General features: G+C 40.9%; 2 protein-coding genes across 3 annotated transcripts in view; one reads left to right on the forward strand and one right to left on the reverse strand.

The window, feature by feature from the left end:
• Positions 1-20,962, forward strand: part of DNASE2B (deoxyribonuclease 2 beta) — a 75,307-nt gene that overhangs the window by 35,279 nt on the left and 19,066 nt on the right. The window lies entirely within an intron of this gene.
• LOC122480700 (uricase) overlaps positions 1-20,962 on the reverse strand; it is an 80,238-nt gene that overhangs the window by 8,058 nt on the left and 51,218 nt on the right. For both annotated transcript variants that reach the window (XM_043575440.1, XM_043575439.1), the window contains exons 2-4: positions 13,223-13,441; positions 10,380-10,496; positions 10,201-10,279 (exon numbers count right to left, since the gene is read on the reverse strand). In XM_043575440.1, coding sequence (XP_043431375.1) covers positions 10,201-10,279; positions 10,380-10,496; positions 13,223-13,441 — 415 coding nt within the window. The remainder of the gene's footprint in view (positions 1-10,200; positions 10,280-10,379; positions 10,497-13,222; positions 13,442-20,962) is intronic.

The raw sequence follows: 20,962 nt of genomic DNA on the forward strand, positions 1-20,962 counted from the left end.
GTTTTTGGCTGAAGGAGAAGGAAAGTTGGTTCATAGAGACCTGGGGGAAAGAGGGCAGAGCTGGCAAAAATAGAGGGGATGATATGGTTCTCCTGCAGTCCTTGACATCACCCCATGTGGCAAATGGGGAAGGTGGAGGGATGATAGGCATAATCTGAAGAAGATATTTACTTGTCTGCCAGGCAGTTCTCGCTCAGGGCCCAGGTGACAGATGGGGGAGAGAGTGAGGGGAAGATTCTCTCTTTTTCTATGTGAAACACACTCTGGCAGTTTGGTGAAGCCTGGCTAGAACAGGGCACCAGGTGTCATATTGGGAAGACCCAGGGTAGAATGTTCTGTAGAGAGCATCATTCTTCACAAAGCGCAGGGACAACTAGCACAGCCAGTGCTGAGCAGAGCCAGTGAAGCAGTATTGTACCCAATGGGTGCAAACGTCTCCCTGAACACGTGTGAAACAGACCTCCCGACTGTCAGGAAGTGGGAGAATTTGGCTGGTGAGAGTTTGGTGGTGAGAGAACTATAAGGCCAGGAAAATTCAAGAATTAACATCACCATTCCCTTATTTGTATGTGCAGGCTGATGAGGCTGGAGGTTCAAGGAGTGCTTGGGTACAAACCACCAGTAGCATAGTGCCATGACAGGATGACTAAAGTCATCTCTTTAAAGCTTTGAAGTTAGTCCTGATTAAGATCTATCCTTCTTGGCCTGTTTAGTATATAACTCAAGGGCCAGAGGCATCAGGCATCTATGTTGTACATGGTCTTAGTTGAAGAACAAGAATATAACTCATGATCCTCAATTAAAATCCAGGGAAGCTCTTAATAATCCAATAGTTTACATCATCTATGTGGCTTCAACTGCTGTGGCTAACTCAGGAGCTGTGGAGCTTCGTAAGTAGGTAAACAATGACCACATTTTGATATTTTCCCAGCCACAAGTGTACATCTACCAAAGAGAGCAATGGCCAGTGGTTTGTAGTAGATCTGCTGATTAAATAAGGTGTTCTTATCAGAGTGCTCCAGGATAATGTGTCAACTAAAATGGTATTTAACATTTTGAAGTCCTCTTTGGAAACTATATCTGAAGAAGGACCAAGAGAGACACCAGCAACGCCTAATGCTTTAAGTTGCCTTCGTTTATTGGATTCTGGATGTGTGAAGACATGATGCTGCAAAATCAGCATTTCTAAATGCTGTATAGAGCTGACCCAAGTGAGGCTAAGCTTAAAATACAAGAGAATTGCAGAAACAATCAATAAGTGTCTATTGAATGAATGAGTGAATGCATGCAACAAGATTGATTCACATCAAAGAATCAGTATTTCACAGCTTAGTCTCTTTTTCTTTTAGACAGTTCTCCTCCACTCATCTTTAGCATTTCCCTTCTTGATCACCCCCACCCAAATATAATACACAGCATGGCAGGGGAAGGGGAGGACATCAACATTAGCTGAAGACTTCCTGATGATCAGCATGCATTTAGTTGCTGCCTTTTTCAATCATTATCTTACTTAATCCTCAAATTCTATTAACTATTTTTTTAATGTTTATTTATTTTGAGAGAGGGGGGAGGGGCAGAGAGAGAGGGAAACAGAGAAACCCAAGCAGCCTCTGCAGGGCTCAAACTCATGAACTGCGAGATCATGACCTGAGCCCAAATCAAGAGCCGGCTGCTTAACCAACTGGGCAACCCAGGCGTCCCTCTATTAAATAGTCTTATATAGGAGACTTTCAACCATTTGCCCATAGTCACATGGCTAGAAACTGGCAGGAGTGGAATTTGAACTCAGCACTTCATTATCTCCTCCTTTTTGGATACTTCCCCATCCCCATGATGTTTTCTCCTTCCTTTAACTCTGTCTTCCCATTTCTTTACAGTTTCTTTCCAGGAGACAAGAAGGTTGCCATCTTCCCTTCCATAGTATTTTTTGAGAGCCTCAGACAGAGCCCCAGCCTGAAAAATACCATCTCCACTAACCTGAAATGGAAACCGAAGCATCATTTTTAGAAATGGCCCCTAGGTATCTTAAAAACTTTTTATTCCTTAAACATTTCCTATTAAAATACGAAGACCCCATAAAGGAGTGACTTCTGAAGCCTTTATAAACTAATATAATCTATTTCCAACAGTAATCCCTTCTAGAAAAAAACCCTATAGAAATGAAATAAGGAGTTTGCAATATGGAATGAGGTTAGAACAAGCAGGGTTCGTGGAGGGGGAATAAAGAGAAAGTGAATGAGAACCAGAGGCAAATTTTACCTATTTCATTGTTTCCTACATAGCACTATATTGTCATCAGCATCCACATAAGCCAATAAGATTTTGGCTCTTCCAATGGTCTTAATCATAAAAGGATTTCTGGATGCATTGATGCACAGTGGTTGAGACCACAGCCTTGCAACTCAAGATTTCCTGAATTCTAATCTCAGTGTTCTCAGGGCCTCTCCTCCCCTATTTTATGAGCATTATTCCCCTCAGAACATTACTTAACCCCTCTTTACCTTGAGTTTCTCATCTTGCAAACAGAGATGATCACCAATTTGATAGATGTCGGAGATAACGTCCATGAAGGACTTAGTAGAATGGCTGCCCCACAGAAAATCCTTTATAAAAGGTATGACCATGAGGTTGTGATAATTGGCTTTTTCCTATCAACTTTAACTACTGTGAATATTTCTCATGTTTCACAAAGGCTCATTGGGTTCTGCAAACCACTTCTGACCTGCCGTCTCTATCCACCTCCAGCTCTGGGATGAGATTTATTGCCCTCTGGGGAGTGTCAGTTCTGCTAGGCAACTTTTTAAATGTCTATTTTCTTGCTAGCATCTGAAAATGAAGAAAGAAGTTGCATTTTTATTTTTTAACATTTATGTATTTTTGAGACAGAGAGAGACAGAGCATGAATGGGGGAGGGTCAGAGAGACAGAGGGAGACACAGAATCCGAAACAGGCTCCAGGCTCTGAGCTGTCAGCACAGAGCCCGACGCGGGGCTTGAACTCACGAACCGCAAGATCATGACCTGAGCCGAAGTCGGCCGCTTAACCGACTGAGCCACCCAGGCGCCCCAGAAGTTGCATTTTTAAATGTGTGTTGGCCTCAGTTTCACATAGAATAAAATGTTTTATGCTCCCAACGACAATTAACTATGGCCACAGTTTGGGCAGAACATAAACCATCTACTCTGGTGCGCTCATTGTTCTATGAAGAACAACAACAACAAAAACCCTATTCTCTTTTAATATGATTTGCCCCCCCCCCCCCCCCGGCACACATTAGACACTCTGGATGAAATCGAAGAGCTTATTTTATCTTCCCTGTTGGCGGTGCCCCAGCTTTCTGAACACTGGTACGAACCTGAGCCTTTCAGAATCATGGACCCATCGACTAAAAAGTACAGTGGCTTACGCACTCTGAAAACAACTTCAGCTTAGACTGGCAGAATTATTTCAACCAAAAGGACTGTCCTTTTCTAGGTTATTTGTCACGAAACCACTTAATCAGCTTTTTTTTTTTTTTTGCCTTTATGCCATGGTTATAGGGTAATGCAAAAGGAAGATTTTCACATTTTACTTTGCTAGAACATAATCTTTGCTAGCTTTTAGTGTCCTCCTACACACTTAACAGATTGTGGTTTATCTCTCAGAGAAGCATACATCCTACCCTTTAGCTCTCTAAGGGGAAGAAACTCACTGTGAATTAATAGAAAATAAGCCCAATTCCTTACCTACGCATCAGGTGTCACAAAGCACAAAGCTTTATTGAGCCAAGGGAAAAAAAAAATCCTGTCATGAACAGGATAATTGCTTCCATGTTTAACACCTCCAAAAAGGACACAAATAGCTAAAAGGAGGATATTTTAAAACCATATTAAATCATTCTAGTAGAAAACCTCAAACTTGTAAAGTGCTAGAAAAAGTGAAAACTAAATATCATTTGCCTTTGGGAGTCCCTTTCACTCATGCGGGGAGAGTGAAAGGTCCCTCCATGCCATTCTGGAAGGGGAAAGATGGCATCAGCCATGTGGGAGGAAGTTAACTGGGCTTTTGTACAGCAAGGTTGTGGTTGAGGTGAGTTTAAAGGACTTGTGTTTACCAAAAACTCTTCTTTTGGAGAAACTGAAGAGTGCTTCAGTTTGACACCACAAAGGGCACACACAGGACATCGAAAAGGTCTTGGGTCTCCCCCTTCCTCCATCTCGCTTTTTCCACCTGCCCAGCTTGATGCCTCTGAAATTACTGTCCTCCAGGACCTCAATTTCATCACTTTTTTTCCCCTTAAAACCACCTCCTATGCCCCCCTGGTCTCCATGTCAATAGATCTTTTTTTTTTTTACTACCAGAAGACAATATCTCTTAGTTGAGATGTGTTTTCCATCTACCATCTACTTGGCTCTGTTTTTGCTGAATTTTTTTCTTTTTAAAAAAATTTTTTTTTAAATATTTATTTTTGAGAGACGCAGTGACAGAGTGAGAGCAGGGGAGAGGCAGAAAGAGAGGGAGACACAGAATCCAAAGCAGGCTCCAGGCTCTGGGCTATCAGCACAGAGCCCGACATGGGGCTTGAACTCACGAACTGTGAGATCATGACCTGAGCTGAAGCCGGGCGCTTAACCGACTGAGCCACCCAGGTGCCCCAGATGAATTTCTATACTCAGTGGCAGATTGGGAGGAATTTGATTCTTACAGAATTGTGGGTTATAATTCAAATAAGGCAGAGGTTTGGGGGGACCATTTAGTCCAAATTAGTGACTCAACCATCCCAGTGATTTCAAGACTCAGCTATGCTTGTAGTTTAGGGAGACACACGGAAGAAAGAGCTTGGAAGAGCCAGTCTCCTTAGAACACCCAAACTAACAACTTGCATCACATGGACAGCCTAGCTCTTCTCTCAGAGTTTGGCAAGTCACAAACATAACTACAGTCCTCATCCCTTTGCGTGAAAAAATTCGTCTCTCCCTTCCAGATTCTCCCATGGAACTAACAGACTTTGAAACAGGCAAAAGTACACTTAATGATGTAGCTTTCAAATATCCACTAAAAAAAGAGTATAATGGGAGTTTTACAGCAATTCTCAGGGTCTAAAATGGTGCTCGAGATTCAGTAGGCTTTCTATAAATGTTTGTTCAATTGATAAGAAAGAATCCAGTCTGTCAGTTACATATCCTGCTGGGAAAAGTCCCTATTGGGAGCCACCTGGCTAAATGTGTGATTAAGTACATGTGTTAACAGGGCAGAATTCTCACCAACTAACTAGCCCCTCATCAAAAGCATTGCTTACAGGTTTGTAACAGTCTTTGACACGCGAATTGGGGCTTGTGTGTGTGTGTGTGTGTGTGTGTAATGATTACTTTCTTCAGTTAAGCCTATGCAAGGGCACTTCTTATGGCAATGCCTGTACATTGACTTACCTCACAATATCTGCAGTTTTAGCTTTTGGATAAAAAGCAAATGAAGAATTAAATTTTGCTCTCCTAAGATCATAGATCTTTACTCTCCAAACAGGGACAGAGTGCAAATGTCATCTTTATATACACAACACTAGAATATACACACACTCATATACATGTACACACATATACTGCATACGCTTAAGGCAATAGATGCTTCTTCTGCTCCCTGATCCCTGCCATCCCCACATGATATCAGAGAGACTCTGGATTCTAGATGTGTCAAGCTGGAGCTTCTGGGAACACAGCCACAACAACTGCAGTATGCTGAGGCTTTGTGGCTCTCTGCAGAAAGAAAAAGCTTTGGTTTTACTATGGTGACTAGTTTTTCCATTCTGTAGCAAACAGGTGACTAGAATTCAGGCTGATGATAGCTCCTGGTAATTCCTGGAAAGAACAAGGGTATGAAGAGTGGCTTGTATTCTTCTTATGATCAGCAGAGCCCTATACTCTGCCACTCCACAGGGCCCTGCTAAAATATTCTTGTGGAAGTCACCAGTGATCCATTTACCAAACTGCACACTTACTGTTCCACTTTCTTTTAATCTAGACTTCTGAACCTTCCCATAGCAAAGACTGCTTGCCATTTACTAAATCTATTTCTTCTTCCTCCTAGGTACCTGGTTAGACTACATTTCCCAGCTTCCATTGCAGTTGGGTGGGGCTGAGAGGTTAGGTTCCTTCCCAGAGAAGTGTGGTGCTCTATTCTCAGGCCTGGTGTTATGCTGGAGGGGGTTTGTCTCCTCCTTTTGCTCCTCCAAGCTCTTTTCCTCTCCTGGTTGTCTGGTAAGGGGATCTATTCTCAAGGTGACCCAAAAAAAGTAAGGATAAAAATGTTAGGTTGCATCAACCTGGGTTCCTGAGTAACTTCTTGGAGCAGAACATTACCTCAACACAAGTGCACACAAACACACACATACACACACACACACACACACACACACACTGAACTGGACTTTTACAAAAAGCAGTGAACTTCTTGTATGGAGCCACTGCATAGGATCCTGTGCGTTATGCATCCTGTTATCACAATAACTATCCCTGATTTCTTAATTTATTTTTTCTTTTGCCTCCACAACACCACTCTCTCCAATCTTCCTTCTATCTCTCTGACCTTTCTTCTAATTTTTTGAACTGCCCAACCTGTAAACTGAGGAATTTCCCTTGGGACCTGTCACTTTCCTCTTCTCGCTTCACATGTTTTTCTGGAATGGCTCTTTCTTGCCCACAGCCTTACCTACCATCAGTCTGTTGATGGTCTGCAAATCTATTTCTATCTCTTATTCCCCCAAATCACCAGCTTCCCCCTGAACACTTTCTAATCATACGTGTTCTCCTTAGCCAACTCCCCCAAGCCCTCGACTTTAGGGCAACTTTCTTCTCTCCAAGCTCCACCCCTATCCAATCACTCAGACTCATTCAGTACCCTTCAGAAATGCCTCACATAATGCCCTCCTCCACCTCTGCAGTCATTCTCTCCATCTCTACTTCTCACTGCCTTAGATCTGACTCCATCATTTCTCCATCTCTGCAACAAGTTTCTAAATGTCTCTCTACTGCCTGTTTCTGCAGCCAGATCACCATAACCTTCATCAGAATTACTGAACAGGACACACACACACACACACACACATACACACACACACCTACCTTTCCTGGGTCTCTATTGCCATCCTAAATAATAACAATCGTATCTATCATTTAAGGGGGCGCCTGGGTGGCGCAGTCGGTTAAGCGTCCGACTTCAGCCAGGTCACGATCTCGCGGTCCGGGAGTTCGAGCCCCGCGTCGGGCTCTGGGCTGATGGCTCAGAGCCTGGAGCCTGTTTCCGATTCTGTGTCTCCCTCTCTCTCTGCCCCTCCCCCGGTCAAGCTCTGTCTCTCTCTGTCCCAAAAATAAATAAACGTTGAAAAAAAAAATTTTTTTTTTTAAAATAAAAAAATTAAAAAAAATAAAAAAAATAAGGAATGCTTTCTATGTGCCAGGTCCTGTGCTAAAATGCTCTATATTAATATTTATCTCCTTTAATTCTCTGGGAAATTAAGGTGGACACTGTTATCCTCATCTTACAAATGAAAACCACTGAAGAAGCATAAGTAACTCACAGTCACAAAGTTATTAAGTAATGGAGCTCAAATTCAAATACGGTATAGTCTGATCCCAATACGTATGGTTTACTGCCATGTAAAACTACTTCCAAATTATACTCATCTTGTTAGTATGGTACATGAGGCCCTTCAAAATCCAGCCCAAACCAACCTCTTCACATACATCTTGGCTCCTTACACTCTAAGAACTAGACCTTCGAACTTGCTACTGTTCCTCAAATGCTTTGCCCTTTCAACACTAAAATCATTTGTCCAGGATGGTGGTTGGCATAAGGCAGATATCCAAATTATGTTAGTTTCCCTCTTCCACTTCTTCATGGCTCCTACCTAGATACATTCTGTCTCTTCCACCTGTAATTTTCTTTCCTCTTCTGTGCCCAGCATATTCTGAATCATTTTTCAAAAGTCAACTGAAATATATCCTCCTCCCCTGTCAAGCTTTCCAGACTCTTCCTAGGAAGACAATTTTTTGCACCTCTTTGCTTCCCTAGCATAACTTTGATGCCCTCGTTGCAGTTTTTAGCCCTTTTATTGCAATAAATCTTTTTATAAGTCTATCTCCTACTATTCATCTACTGCAAACTCACTAGGGCCAGGGAAAGTCTTACTCAACTCTGAATTTACAGCCCTAGGCTACATAAAAAGCCCTCAAAATCCAATTGTTGAATGAATAGTATTTCAACATGTTCTTATTCATTAATTAGCTCTCCCAAAATAGAATTCTAGACCTTATCTAGAACTATTATTTTACAGACTTGAAAGTTGAAAGAGGAATATGCTATGCTAAATGTTGCGAAATCACTTAAAAATGGTTTAGAGCTAGGCTAATCAATATGGTAGCCACTAGCCATGTGTGGCTCTTAAGCACTTGGAATATGGCAAATGTGAATTGAGATGCCCTGTAAATATAAAATATGCACAGGATTTCAAACATTTAACTTTTTAAAAAAGAATGTGAAATATTACATTAGTAATTTATTTTTATTACATACTTAAGGTGTATTGTAACTATATCAGATTAAATAGAATATATTATTAAAAGTAATTTATTTTTTGCATTCCTAAAGTGACTGCTAGAAAATTTTTAAATTACATACGTGGCTTGCATTACATTTCTGATGGACTATGCCAGCTTAGAGTTTATAATTTTACAAACATGATGTGATTTGAGAAGGAAAACACTGACCTGGGGAGTTAGGGAAACTTTCTTTCTCTTTCTCCCCCAAAGTCACATTCAGAAGGAAGGAAGGAAAGAAAGAAAGAAAGAAAGAAAGAAAGAAAGAAAGAAAGAAAGAAAGAAAGAAAGAAAGAAAGAAAGAAAGAAAGATGGAAGGAAGGAAAGAAAGAAAGAAAGAAAGAAAGAAAGAAAGAAAGAAAAAGAAAGAAAGAAAAAGAGAAAGATGGAAGGAAGGAAGGAAGGAAGGAAGGAAGGAAGGAAGGAAAAGTAAGTTTTATTTTAACTAACAAACAGCTCCATCAGCAAGTTAATATATATGACTACACATTTGGGGGATTAAGAAATCATTATCTTTTCAACTTAATATAACAACTAGTTATTCAGTCTCCTTTATATGGCAAAAATTACATAACTGTTAATCAAACACCAAGACGTCCCTGGCTGTGCCTAGAATTTAATACAGATAGCAAAAAATATTAAGTAACAGCTAATACACTAGAACTGTCTGAGGAAGGGCTTTATCCAATAGAACTCAGAATGAGAAGAGACTTCTATTTTATTAAGTTTATAATGTTTCTATGTTTAAGAGATGCTACCTCAAATTCTTACTGAAGAGAGCTAGAGAAGAAAGAGGAGATACAGAAAAGAAAAGGAATGGAAGAGAAGAGGAAAAGAGAGGAGAAGAAAGAGAAGAATGATTGAAAAGGAAAAAAGTTCAGAGTCCACACTCTCCATTTATAATGATCATGAAAGTTCATTTTTTATTAGGATGGAGACCTTTCTACCACATTTGGCTCCACAGTTCCTAGAGGTCCTCTGGCCAGTTATTGCCCCGCCCTGACAATCCTAACCAAACAGTGGAAGACAAGCTTTGGGAATTTTGATATTTGCTAAGTTCAATCCTCAGTACTAATAAGGTCCCTATTGTAATTATGCTCCGTGGTTAAGTTTTAAATTTCTTAGTGAACACAAAGAATTACAGAATTGTCATTGCTATTTAAATGAGGTTCCTTCTATAGTAATTATAATAATATCAGTGGTCTTATTATTATGAAAATAAAATGTCAGGGAAACGTGATTGTTATTTACTATTTCCTATAAAGGTAATGATAATTAGTAGCATGGTATAGTACAAAAAGTACTGGTCAGAACATTCAGAGATTTGGGGTTTTGTCAGCCCAGGCCTTTTTTTTCCCCCTCACCTCTGAATCAGGTAATAAAAATGATCTACCTCACTCAACCCCTAGATTTCTGGCAAAATGTATTATTTATTTTTTATGTTTTTACGATAAAGGAGGAGATTGTTTTTAAATATACTCCAGAGTCACAGTGCTCATTCCCATCTCAGATTTAAATGCCTTCAAAATCCTCAACAGTTTTCCTCGATATTAACAAACGGAATTGTTTGGAAGAAAAAAAATATTGAAATTGCTATTGTAGAATCAAAGCATGAAAAATACTTTCTTACCACTCCTCATCTGTTCCACCTCACAGAAGTGCGTTCCAGTGGGAGTGTGAATAAATGCATGGACATGCTTAACTCCATTCTGAAAATTAGGGACAAAAAATCGTTTCCAGTAAAATTTCAGCATATGTCATAAAGCCAATTTCTTTAATTAAACCGAGAGCACAAATAACTGAGCAAACCTTTTCAAGACGCTTCCAGGGGACTTCTTCCACGTAGACTTGAGCTCGGATGACATGGTCAAAAGAGGAAAGGAAATGTTCACAGATGCTCATTGCAAAAGTTTCTATGCTTTTGATCTGTAAAGTGAAACAAAATGCTAGTGATCAGAAATACCTGCCCCACTTAGAAATAATTTTTAAATATCCACGGAGTTCTCTTTCCTGTTCAAATCCTTTTCAGAATCAGAGAAATACACATTTTGAAAGAACCATGAGACATGAATTGGTCCTTATCCCAAATTTTCGTAAGGTCTCCTAAATGTAGTTAATACAGCACCATTACCGGGGTGAGACTACCCTGTTTTTAAAAGAAACCTGTTTTGCAGGAAGAAATGTGTCAATCAATGGATGAGCACAAGAAAACTTAACATTTAGATTCTCCTTTCGGTGAGCTCAGTCATCACCCACGCCAACGACAATACTACAGTGGACTCCAAAACACTCTGGTGTCTCTATGAGGTTGCCAAATGGGCCTCCCAGTTTCCCAGGGGAAAACATTAACACAGGGCCACTTCTGCTTCCTTGCTTTGCAAACAGACCTTCGATTGACTATCCCTCACTCCCACCCCCATGAAGCAGCTCCCTACTTCCACACAAATTCTTCATAATAATCTCTAGACAATGCGTTATGGTCTTAGCAGAGTCTACAGATGATTTATGGCTTGCCTAAGGTGGACTATTTGTACAGGTTTCCCCAGGATAGTTCTGTTTTATGCCTGTTGTCCCAGAATAATTATTTAGCATCTTATTTCACTCTCAGAAGTGTCCTAGTTTGGAAAACAAAAATACTAACTCAAAAAGATATATGCACCCCATGTTCATTGCAAAATATGGAAAATATGGAAACAACTTAAGTATCCTGTCAGTGGATAAATGCATAAAGAAAATGTAATATATATTGGTAATATACATAATGGTGTACATATTTATTTATATGGTGTGTGTATATATATATATAGTGTGCGTGTGTGTGTGTATAAATATATATATATATAATGTATATTCATCTAAAAAGGAGTGAATCTTGACATTTGTGGTAACACAGATCATAGATGAACTTTGATGGGATTATGCTAAGAGAAATAAGTCAAGAAAAGACGAACACCATATGTTCTCACTTATATGTGGAATCTAAACAAAACAAAAACAAACAAACAAAATCAAGTTCATAGATACAGAGAACCGATTGGTGGTTGCCAGGAGAGAGGAGATAGGCAAAGTGGGTGAAGGGAGTCAAAACAAACTTCCAGTTATAAAATTAGTAATCATGGGGATGTAATATACAAGACAGGAAATACAGTTAATAATACTGTATTATGTATTTGAAAGTAGCTAAGAGACAACTCTTAAAATTTCTGATGACAAGAAATAAAAATTTATTTCACCATATACACAAATATCAAACCATCATGTTGTGCACCTGAAATACAAAGTTGTATGCCAATTATATCTCAATTTAAAAAAACAAAAGAAAAAAAAGTGCCACCTTGTTTTAGATAAGAAATTATATGGCCACTCTATCTACAATGAATGAATTTGAAATGTCTTTAAGATCCAGGTCCATTCCTTCACTTTTCTGCATCTCTCACATAGTACAGGAAATATGAGAATCTGTGTTACCTGGCCCTCTTTTGTAGTGCAGTACCGTAGCCTATTTTCAATTTATTTTTTTACGAGAGCAATGCCTTTTTCTATAGCCATGTTTGTGCATGCTGGGCCACTCTGAATAGCAAGAAAAAGGTTCGGGGTGGAGCTAGGCCTTGCAGAAATTATATTTCAATTAGTTGGTTCATTTCATGCATTCTGAGTGTGGATTTCATGCAAAAGCATGAGAAAAGAAACTTTCTAGTCTACATTTCTTGTCTTTTTAGACTTCTTTGCAAAAAGAAAAATCATCTTGAGTTTCCCAGAAATCTGCTGGAGGTCCGACACAGCTTCCCTCACACTTAAACTAGAAGTTGAAGTGCTAAAATATCAGATACTATCAGCTCCAAGGCTCTCTTGAAGAATACAGCTACCAACATATATGGATACTAAGTGGTCATGCAGTTGAGAACATTAGGAAGCCATTAAAAATTGGACCAATAGATTTCAAAATATATCTTATCCTCAAGATTTTCTTCTATAGTAACACCAGGAAGAGAAATGGTACTTTCTTCTATAAATGTACACCATTCTAAAAGAAAAAAAAAAATAGGTAACAGGAATCAAAGAAATGCATGACAAAAAATGTGTAAAAATTCTATTCTGAAATCCTCCCAGGGCTTTGATTTGCCAATGATCCTAATTAAGAGAGAACATGTAAATTTGTCAGATAGGATTCTCTTCCTAAAAGATGTAGTAAGTTGAGAACCAAAAAAAGCAAAGAAATGAGATTAAGAGGGGAAAAAAAGAAAAAAGCTTTTCTGTAAGGCTGAGAATTTTAGAATCCAAAAGAAAAAGAATTAGTGGCCCAAATGTAAAAATAGGGTTAGAAAGTAAAGGGAACTTGCAGTAAGCAAGTGATATACTCATGTTATAGTTTAGTGAATTCTGCATCAAGATAGGTAACAACATAGGGGTGCCTGGGTTGCTCAGTCAGTTAAGTGTCTGGCTTTGACTCAGGTCATAATCTTGTTTGGTGATTTCGAGCCCCACATTGGTCTCTGTGCCGACAGCTCAGAGTCTGGAGCTTGCTTCAGATTCCGTGCCTCCCTCTCTCTCTGTTCTGCCCCTACACGCACTCTGTCTCTCTCTCTCAAAAATAAATAAACATTAAAAAAAATTTTTTTTAAAGACAGGCAGCATCTAAGAATGATACATACCCCTTTAAATTTTGCCAAGACGTGAACTGTGTTCTTGATGGTGTCTGTGGGGATGATGTCTGAATTATCTCCATGCAGATAATCTTTTTTGGAGCTCAGAGTAAGTTGCACTGAAGTTGCCACCTCTTTAATGCTGTGATATTTCCCATCTCGCTGAATATGGAGAACTTTTACCATATCCTTCCCATAGCCGGTTCGGACAAACTCCACCTCCTCACTCTGCAATGAAAAAACACTGTCATCGTATTGAAGAAAGATACATGAAAACAAAAAGTCACCTGCAAGTTCTTCAAGCCTTGATTTAATCGTATAATTATAACAGGTGAGCGTTAAGAGTATTCATGAAAGCAAGACCCTATCCTACCTTTGAAGAAAAACGGGAACTTTTATGGAGAAAAGAAAATTGCAAGAATCATATGAAAATATATCAAACTCGCCTGAAGACAGACAGGTAGATGGCTTTCTTGATAATATTAAGTAATAATAATAATAGTAACAGTATCTCCTGGACCAAACTATTTACTCTGTTTTATTTAATAACTGCTAACTGAATCCTTGGAACAGCTCTGAACTAATATTGTTCCCATTTCACAGAGGGAGAACCTGAGGTTCAGAGTGTAAGTGACTAGCTCTACTTCACACAGCGAGTAAAGGATAGAGCCAACAATTCATACTCAGATCCGTGGGCTCCAAAGTTTATTCTCCTAACCACTATGCAGACTGCCATTCTTCTACAAAAATGTGTGACTATGTTAACTGAAAATAATTATATCCTGTTTTTTTTTTTTTTATACAGAGTGATATGCTAGAGAAAATGCCCTATGATCACTAAAAAAAATTTGAAAATTGCTTCCCCTTCTTGCTGCCGGGAAGAAGAGTAATTAGTGACAGGGTCCAGATTCCCTTCAGGAGTGCAGAGCCAGGCCATCTGGCTGCAGGAAAAGCTATGCTTTTAGCAAACAGACACTTAATAAAAGCCTGGTGATTGACTCATTAGTGCCCTTATTTGGAGCTGGCGCTCTCACGAGCAAATACATCCATCTCCACTGCTAGGATTCGTAAGATTTGTCCCTGGGCTTTACTGGTGTTTGAAAGAAGAGGCAAGCATCAAAATTGAACATTAAGATGATAATGCAGAAAGTGACAAAAATAAAAGTAAATGAAAAACAACATGCAGTGAGAGTCTGGGGAGGGTCACAAAGAAGGAACCTCACCTGCTAATTGCACATAGGCTACCTAAAAATTTGTTTACATAAAGCATCACCAGATCCTCTGGGAGGAGTTGTAAAATACTAGCCAACATTAGAAATTATTGTTATGTTCTAAAGGAAAGTGGAAGATATGGGAGGTTGTCTTCAGTCTTGGGGACACAGCATTCCTGGTAGGGCATGCTCCTGATTTAAGGGACAACTCTTGGAAAGGCCCCTTAAAAGCCTCTGACCCAGTTTTGGAGGGACTCATCTTCTAGGAAAGGATCAATGAGAAAACTCAAAGAGCAGACTTAGAGGATCTTAATAAGAACTATACCACTGATGGGGAAAGAGTCACTGCTTGTGGTTGCAGGGGCTTTGGAATCAGACCACGTTCAAACTCTATCTTGCCATCTACAGCTTTGTGGCTTGCAACAAATACTTTGTTGGCTCTGAGTCCTTAGTTTCCCCAGCTGTACAAATGGAGATAACCACCCCTACTTGTAGGAGTTGCTGGTGAAAGGCCTGACTCAGTTCCTAGTACCTAGCTGCGGTGAGGTCAACCCCAGCAAAAGTGGCCACGTCAGGCCTGGCTGTGGGCACAGCCCCAGCAGAGACAGTAGATGGGACTTTGAGTAAAGGCACCGGTTTTTAGAGTAGAGAGCACTGCTGGCAGCAGTCAGAGGAAGACTGTGACGTGTCTTTTGAGCCACAAGGAATTCCACCTGGGGGAGGAAGGCACTTGGCTGGCTGGGGGCCCCTGGATGGCATGAACGAGGATCCAGAACCAAAGGTCTCCAAGATTGTCCATCAGCCCCGGGATACACATGAATATTACTTCTCAGTCCTATCCACTGTCATTAAATACCTAAGCTATGGTAGCTCGGTCTGTGAAAGCAAGTGGTTCCTGCATGGCACATAGATTCAGGGGCACCTGGGTGGCTCTGTCGGTTGAGCGCCTGAGTTTGGATCAGGTCATGATCTCACGGTTTGTGAGTTCGAGCCCTACATAGGGCTCACTGCTGTCAGTACAGAGCCAATTTGAATCCTCTCTTCCCTTCCCCTGCTGGCTCTCTCTCTCTCTCAAACACAAATAAGCATTTTTTTTTTAAAGAAAGATTCAGTGACAGCCACCCTTCAGATCCCTAACTTTGCTCTCATCTTGCCACAGCCTGTTTCAAACTCTGCTTCAGCTATCCTGAGCTGATTGTACTTGCCCAGGACTCGGCAGCCTTTCTCTGCCTGTAGGCTTTGAATATGCTATTCCTTCTTTCCTGAACACCCTTTCTCTTCCTTCTGCCCAACTACCGACCCCTTCTGTCACCTGCCTAACTTCTTCTAGTCATCCTTCAGGTCTCAGATGCCACTTCTCCTTCGGGGAATCAGCCAGCCCGCCCTTCAAGGTCTGGTGCCCCTTCTGTATGCCCTGGCAATACTGTTATCGCCTTATCACAGTCTTTATCATATTATATTGCAATTGCCTCATCATGTGTTTGATTTGTCCAAAAATGGGAAATTATGAAAGCAGGAACAATTCTCAGTTGTCACGGCAACCCCAGTGCTCAGCACAGTGCCTAGAACACAAATAGGTGCTTAATAAACGCGTTGCGAACGAATGAATGGTGCACCCCCACCTCCACCTCTTGCGTGGTGACACGGAATAGTTCAAGAAACACCCAAAAGATTTCAATACAGGAATTGCCACTTCAGCTCAAACCCCAATCAGGAAGTTCCTCTTCTGGGGAAAGCGGGGAAGGCGCCATCTGCCGTCTGATCACCACGGCCTGGAGATCACAGGCACAGCGGACTGGAGAACAAAGGCCCAGGAAGGACCAAACTGAGTGTAGAGAGAGTCAGCCATGCGGCACAAAGTGCTCACCCTGCTTAACAAGACAGAGCACTCCGCACAGCGCAGCCCTCCCGGAGTTTCTGCACGAGGTACACAGGAGAGGTCAGCACTCCTCAGCAAGCTCCTGACCGGAGCAGAGCTTGAGTCGTTACACTTGCTGGGCAGTAAGTCAGAAGAAAAAGGACATCACCATGAGGATGGAGCAGAAGGGAACAAGAACGGTGTGGGACGCCCGGAAGTCTCTTGGTAGGACCCGACAGAACAGATAACGGTCCAGACCAGAAATGAGGCTGTCCCCCCCATTAAGACTCCCCCCAGTTCTGTAGTCCAAGAAATCGGAAGTAGGTGCCAGAACTGTGTCCTGTATAAAGCACAGTATGGTGCAGAGATCCATGTGCATGATAGCTGCACAATGAGATACCATGAAAGGTCACTCTCATCTGGAGGGTTGGCAGGTGGCTGAGAGGGTAGGCTCTGGGCTCTGGAATGAGGCAGCACAGGTGTGAGTGAGTCTTTGTTCTGCCACCTATTAGCTCTGTACTTGGAGGTCAATGCCTCCATCTATAAAATGGGTATAAGAGTAGTGCCCACTCTCAGGATTGCTGTGAGGATAACATGAGGAAAAAGAAAAAGCACTCAGAATAGTGCCTGACAAATAGTAAGTGTTTAATAAATGTTAGCCATCATTATCATTGATAAATAATAACTAGATGTCAAATTTTGCATCAAAGGGTCCTTCCAATCACTGTTGCAGAGAAATCCCCAGGTTACACACCAATCCAGAAAGACCGCTGCTAGTATAAGGCGTCCTTCTGACTTCATACTTCGGTTGTCCTTCTTTGGGCTTGTGTGGCTTCAGGAAACAAAGTCGCAAAAGGAAACTCAATTTCCCAGAGTAAAACTCTGGATAGAACATCAGAAGGAATACATCTTTACCAGGCTCTATAAAAGAAAACTCCCTTTTTCTTAGACATGTCTTGAAAGATAAGGGGATGGAAATCATTACTTATCTGCAAGTAAGACTGGAGAGAACTCTCAGAGATTTTAAATTAATCTTATTTTTCACTTCTGTAATGAGCTAGTGAGTGTTCTCTTATCTGCAGGACATGGTGAAAGTGCTAGTGGTTATCGCTACAGGACGAGAGGTTCTTAGCCAGGAATCTGGTAACTTCTAGAAGGTCCAGTGGATAGGTTTGAGGTGGAAAATATTAAGGAAGATTTAAAAAAAATTTTTTTTGTAAGTTCAAATTTTATTTTTTTAAGTTTATTTTTATTATTTATTTTGTGAAAGCGAGTAGGGGAGCGGCAAAGAGAGAAAGGGAGAGACAACCCCAAGCAGGTTCCGCGCTGTCAGCACCGAGCCCCACGCGAACCGTGACATCATGACCTGAGCTGAAATCAACAGTCGAACGCCTGACTGACTGGGCCACCCAAGTACCCCATGTAAATTTAAATTTTAAAATGACTAGCATTTTCTCTTAAGTCTTTGAAGAGCTTCGGTAAGCCTCGTGTCTTCCCTCCATAACGGAGAGAAATGTGGAAGTGGTACAGCTATTTAGACCCTATCACACAGGCATAAAAATCAACTCCGTTGCAGCGTGTCCGGATGGAAGAACTGTGCAGGGAGACAAGCCTCCCTCTCTGTCTTTGGAATGTGCTGGAGAAGTTCTTCCAATTCTGTGCCCAGGTTTTTCCTTTGCCTGACGCTTTCTTGGGCATTCATGAACAAAAAGCTTTCAGAGAAAGATGCTGAACTAATGTGAGAAAAAGAAACACTCGTCCGAACCATTTTAATATCGCTTTGGTGGATCTTAACAATACGTGAGGATAAGAACAATAACGGTGAATCATAACCTTAGAAGCAGCTGGTATTTTTCTGGCTGCCTCAGATCTACTCAATGTCAGATGGAAAAATATTGATATCTAGCAGAAAATGTCATGTTGCTTTAAGCTGCAGAATGGCTTATTTTTGCTAGCAAGGGGGTATGACTCTAAAAGGATTTGTCAAGCAGATGCTTCAGAAACAGTCTAACAAGTCATATGCATAATGATGGTAGAAAGAAGGTGACCTGTTACCTAATGAAGAATCCATTTACAGGTGCTTAGTTATTTTCATACTTCTGCCTATTACAAAGGAAGAGAAACTCATCACTAAATGTCAGAGGCAATGCTAATTTTCTTGCCGGCCTCTCCACAGCACCAATAGCCTTAGGGCTGGGAACTGAAACAGGGAAACCCCTCAGGAGCCTCTCGGATTGGGGGCAGGAAATTCCACAGCAAAGAAGTAATGGAGACCTCCAAGAATGCAGTTGGAAGAAAATTTTACTGAAATGCACACATTGAAAGATAATGTCTTTCCAAATGTGTAAGTCTTGAAAATAAAAACAACCATTTAGTGAGGGTTTCATATATGTCAGGAACTTTGCATGTATTATTCCCTCTAGTCCTTTGTAAGAACCTGTGAAGTGGATATTTTGATCCAAGTTTGACCGCGGGAGATATGAGGGTTAGGTGTCCTGCCAAGGTCAACTGTTACTAGGTGACAGAGGTAGGAAAGGAGAGCCCAGTCCATTTGCTGCCAAATGACACGCTCTTTCCCACCACAAGCAGCATCCCTATACCCGCTTGATGGTTAGCCCACTCTTTAGAGAAAGAAGGGAACCATTCTGATCCCAACAGGAGAGAAATGGCCATGTTACTGCAGAAACTTGAATTCCTATGCCATTTTTTAAATTCTACTCATTGGAATCTACATTATCTTATCTACTCCACACACACACACACACACACACACACACCAAACAAACAAACAAAAATCCCTGCAATTTAAGAGGAAGAACGCTATTTTATTTTTTAAAAAAATTTTTTTCAACGTTTATTTATTTTTGGGACAGAGAGAGACAGAGCATGAACGGGGGAGGGGCAGAGAGAGAGGGAGACACAGAATCTGAAACAGGCTCCAGGCTCTGAGCCATCGGGCCAGAGCCTGACGCGGGGCTCGAACTCCCGGACCGCGAGATCGTGACCTGGCTGAAGTCGGACGCTTAACCGACTGCGCCACCCAGGCACCCCGAAGAATGCTATTTTAAAAGAAACTAAGTCAGAGATGGTAAGTGAGCTTCCCAAAGCCACATAGCTAACAGGCAGGCTGGTACAGTGGAAAAAGAGCCCTTCTGAGACTGAAGAGCCTTATTCTGCTTACTCTGTACCAGGCTGAACTTACCCAATGCCCAGAGGTACCCCCTGCCCAAACCACCACTTTTTCTGGAACTTTAGTCATTTGTTAAAATTACAGGGGAATTCTAAGCTCACATGGACTCTGTGGGTATGGCAAGGCTGTTCACATTGCAAAGTACGGGGAGAATGAAAGGCTGACTGCCCTTTGGGGCAGAATGAAAATTCAGCTTGGTGTCTTCAATAACAAGACGCTACCTTTGAGTCAAACACTGACTTTTATCTGGGTAAGGACTACTGCAAACATGAGCGATATAAGTTTATTTGTGGTCTTTAAAACCACATCGCCAAAGGACCCTTTTTAGTCCATCTGCAAAGATAAAGAAATAACTGTGCCACAGAAGAAAAGGAAACAAGGTGGGAAGAATGAGCATTTAATAAGCATTAGTCATGTGCCACAGGCTATGCACACAGTATCTCACTGAATCCTGAGAGCATATGCTATGAAAGTACAGATCACGAGCCACCTTTAGAAAAGGAAGTTGATACTGTTGAGGTTAAGTAGTTTGGCGTGAGGTTAACTACATGGCGTGTAAGAGGTAGGGCCAGGCATGGAACCCAGGTCTGCCTGATTATTTTCACTATACCCAGCTGCCTCCTTGACAAAACATTATAATAACGTTCTTTAAAATGGGATTTTACCTACCTACATACTCATTTTTATTTATTTATCTGATTAGATTTAATTCATCCTAAATTCCACATAACCCCAAAATAGAAATCTCTGAAATCTTTTTCATTTAATCCATTCATTCATCTATACTTATCCAGCCACTTCTAGGTGATAAGCACCATGGTAAGTGCTAGAGATACAATAGCAAACCAGTCAGACATTGTTCTGCCCTGATACAGGGCATTATACACTAGATAGGGGTTATACACTAGAACAAACTTTCTCAGTAAAGAATCAAAAACTTGGTATTTTAGGCTTTGCGGGCCATATGGTCTCTTGCGGGCCATATGGTTGCAACTGCTCAACTCTGCCATTATAGCAGAAATAGTTATACGTAATACATCAGTGAATGGGTGTCACTGTGTTCCAATAAAACTTTATAGAAACAGGCAGTGGGCCAGATTTGGCTGACCCTCGCTCTTGAGAGGAAGACTCAGAAAAGTAACCAAGTAATTAGAATACATTGTAATAATTGCTCTAATTGAACAAATACAGCAAAGTCTGGGATACCTAAACCAGATTAAGAGAGATCAAAGATAGTTTCCAGGAGGGACTGGCATCCATAGAGCTATGAAGGATGAGTAGGAATTAACAAAATAAAATTTTCTGACCCTCTTCCTTTAATTCTACTTACAGCTTCCTTTAACAACATTTTTCATGAACAATTCTTTGTTTTACAAATGCCTGAATCATGTTGCTTGTCTCATCGATTTTCATCAAAATAATTCAAGTCCCCTCCCCTTCCTCCTGCAACAAGAGTATCAACTTTTTCCTTCGGTTTTTCACATTCTAGA

Source organism: Prionailurus bengalensis, chromosome C1 (assembly GCF_016509475.1).
Source record: "Prionailurus bengalensis isolate Pbe53 chromosome C1, Fcat_Pben_1.1_paternal_pri, whole genome shotgun sequence".
NCBI lineage: Eukaryota > Metazoa > Chordata > Mammalia > Carnivora > Felidae > Prionailurus > Prionailurus bengalensis.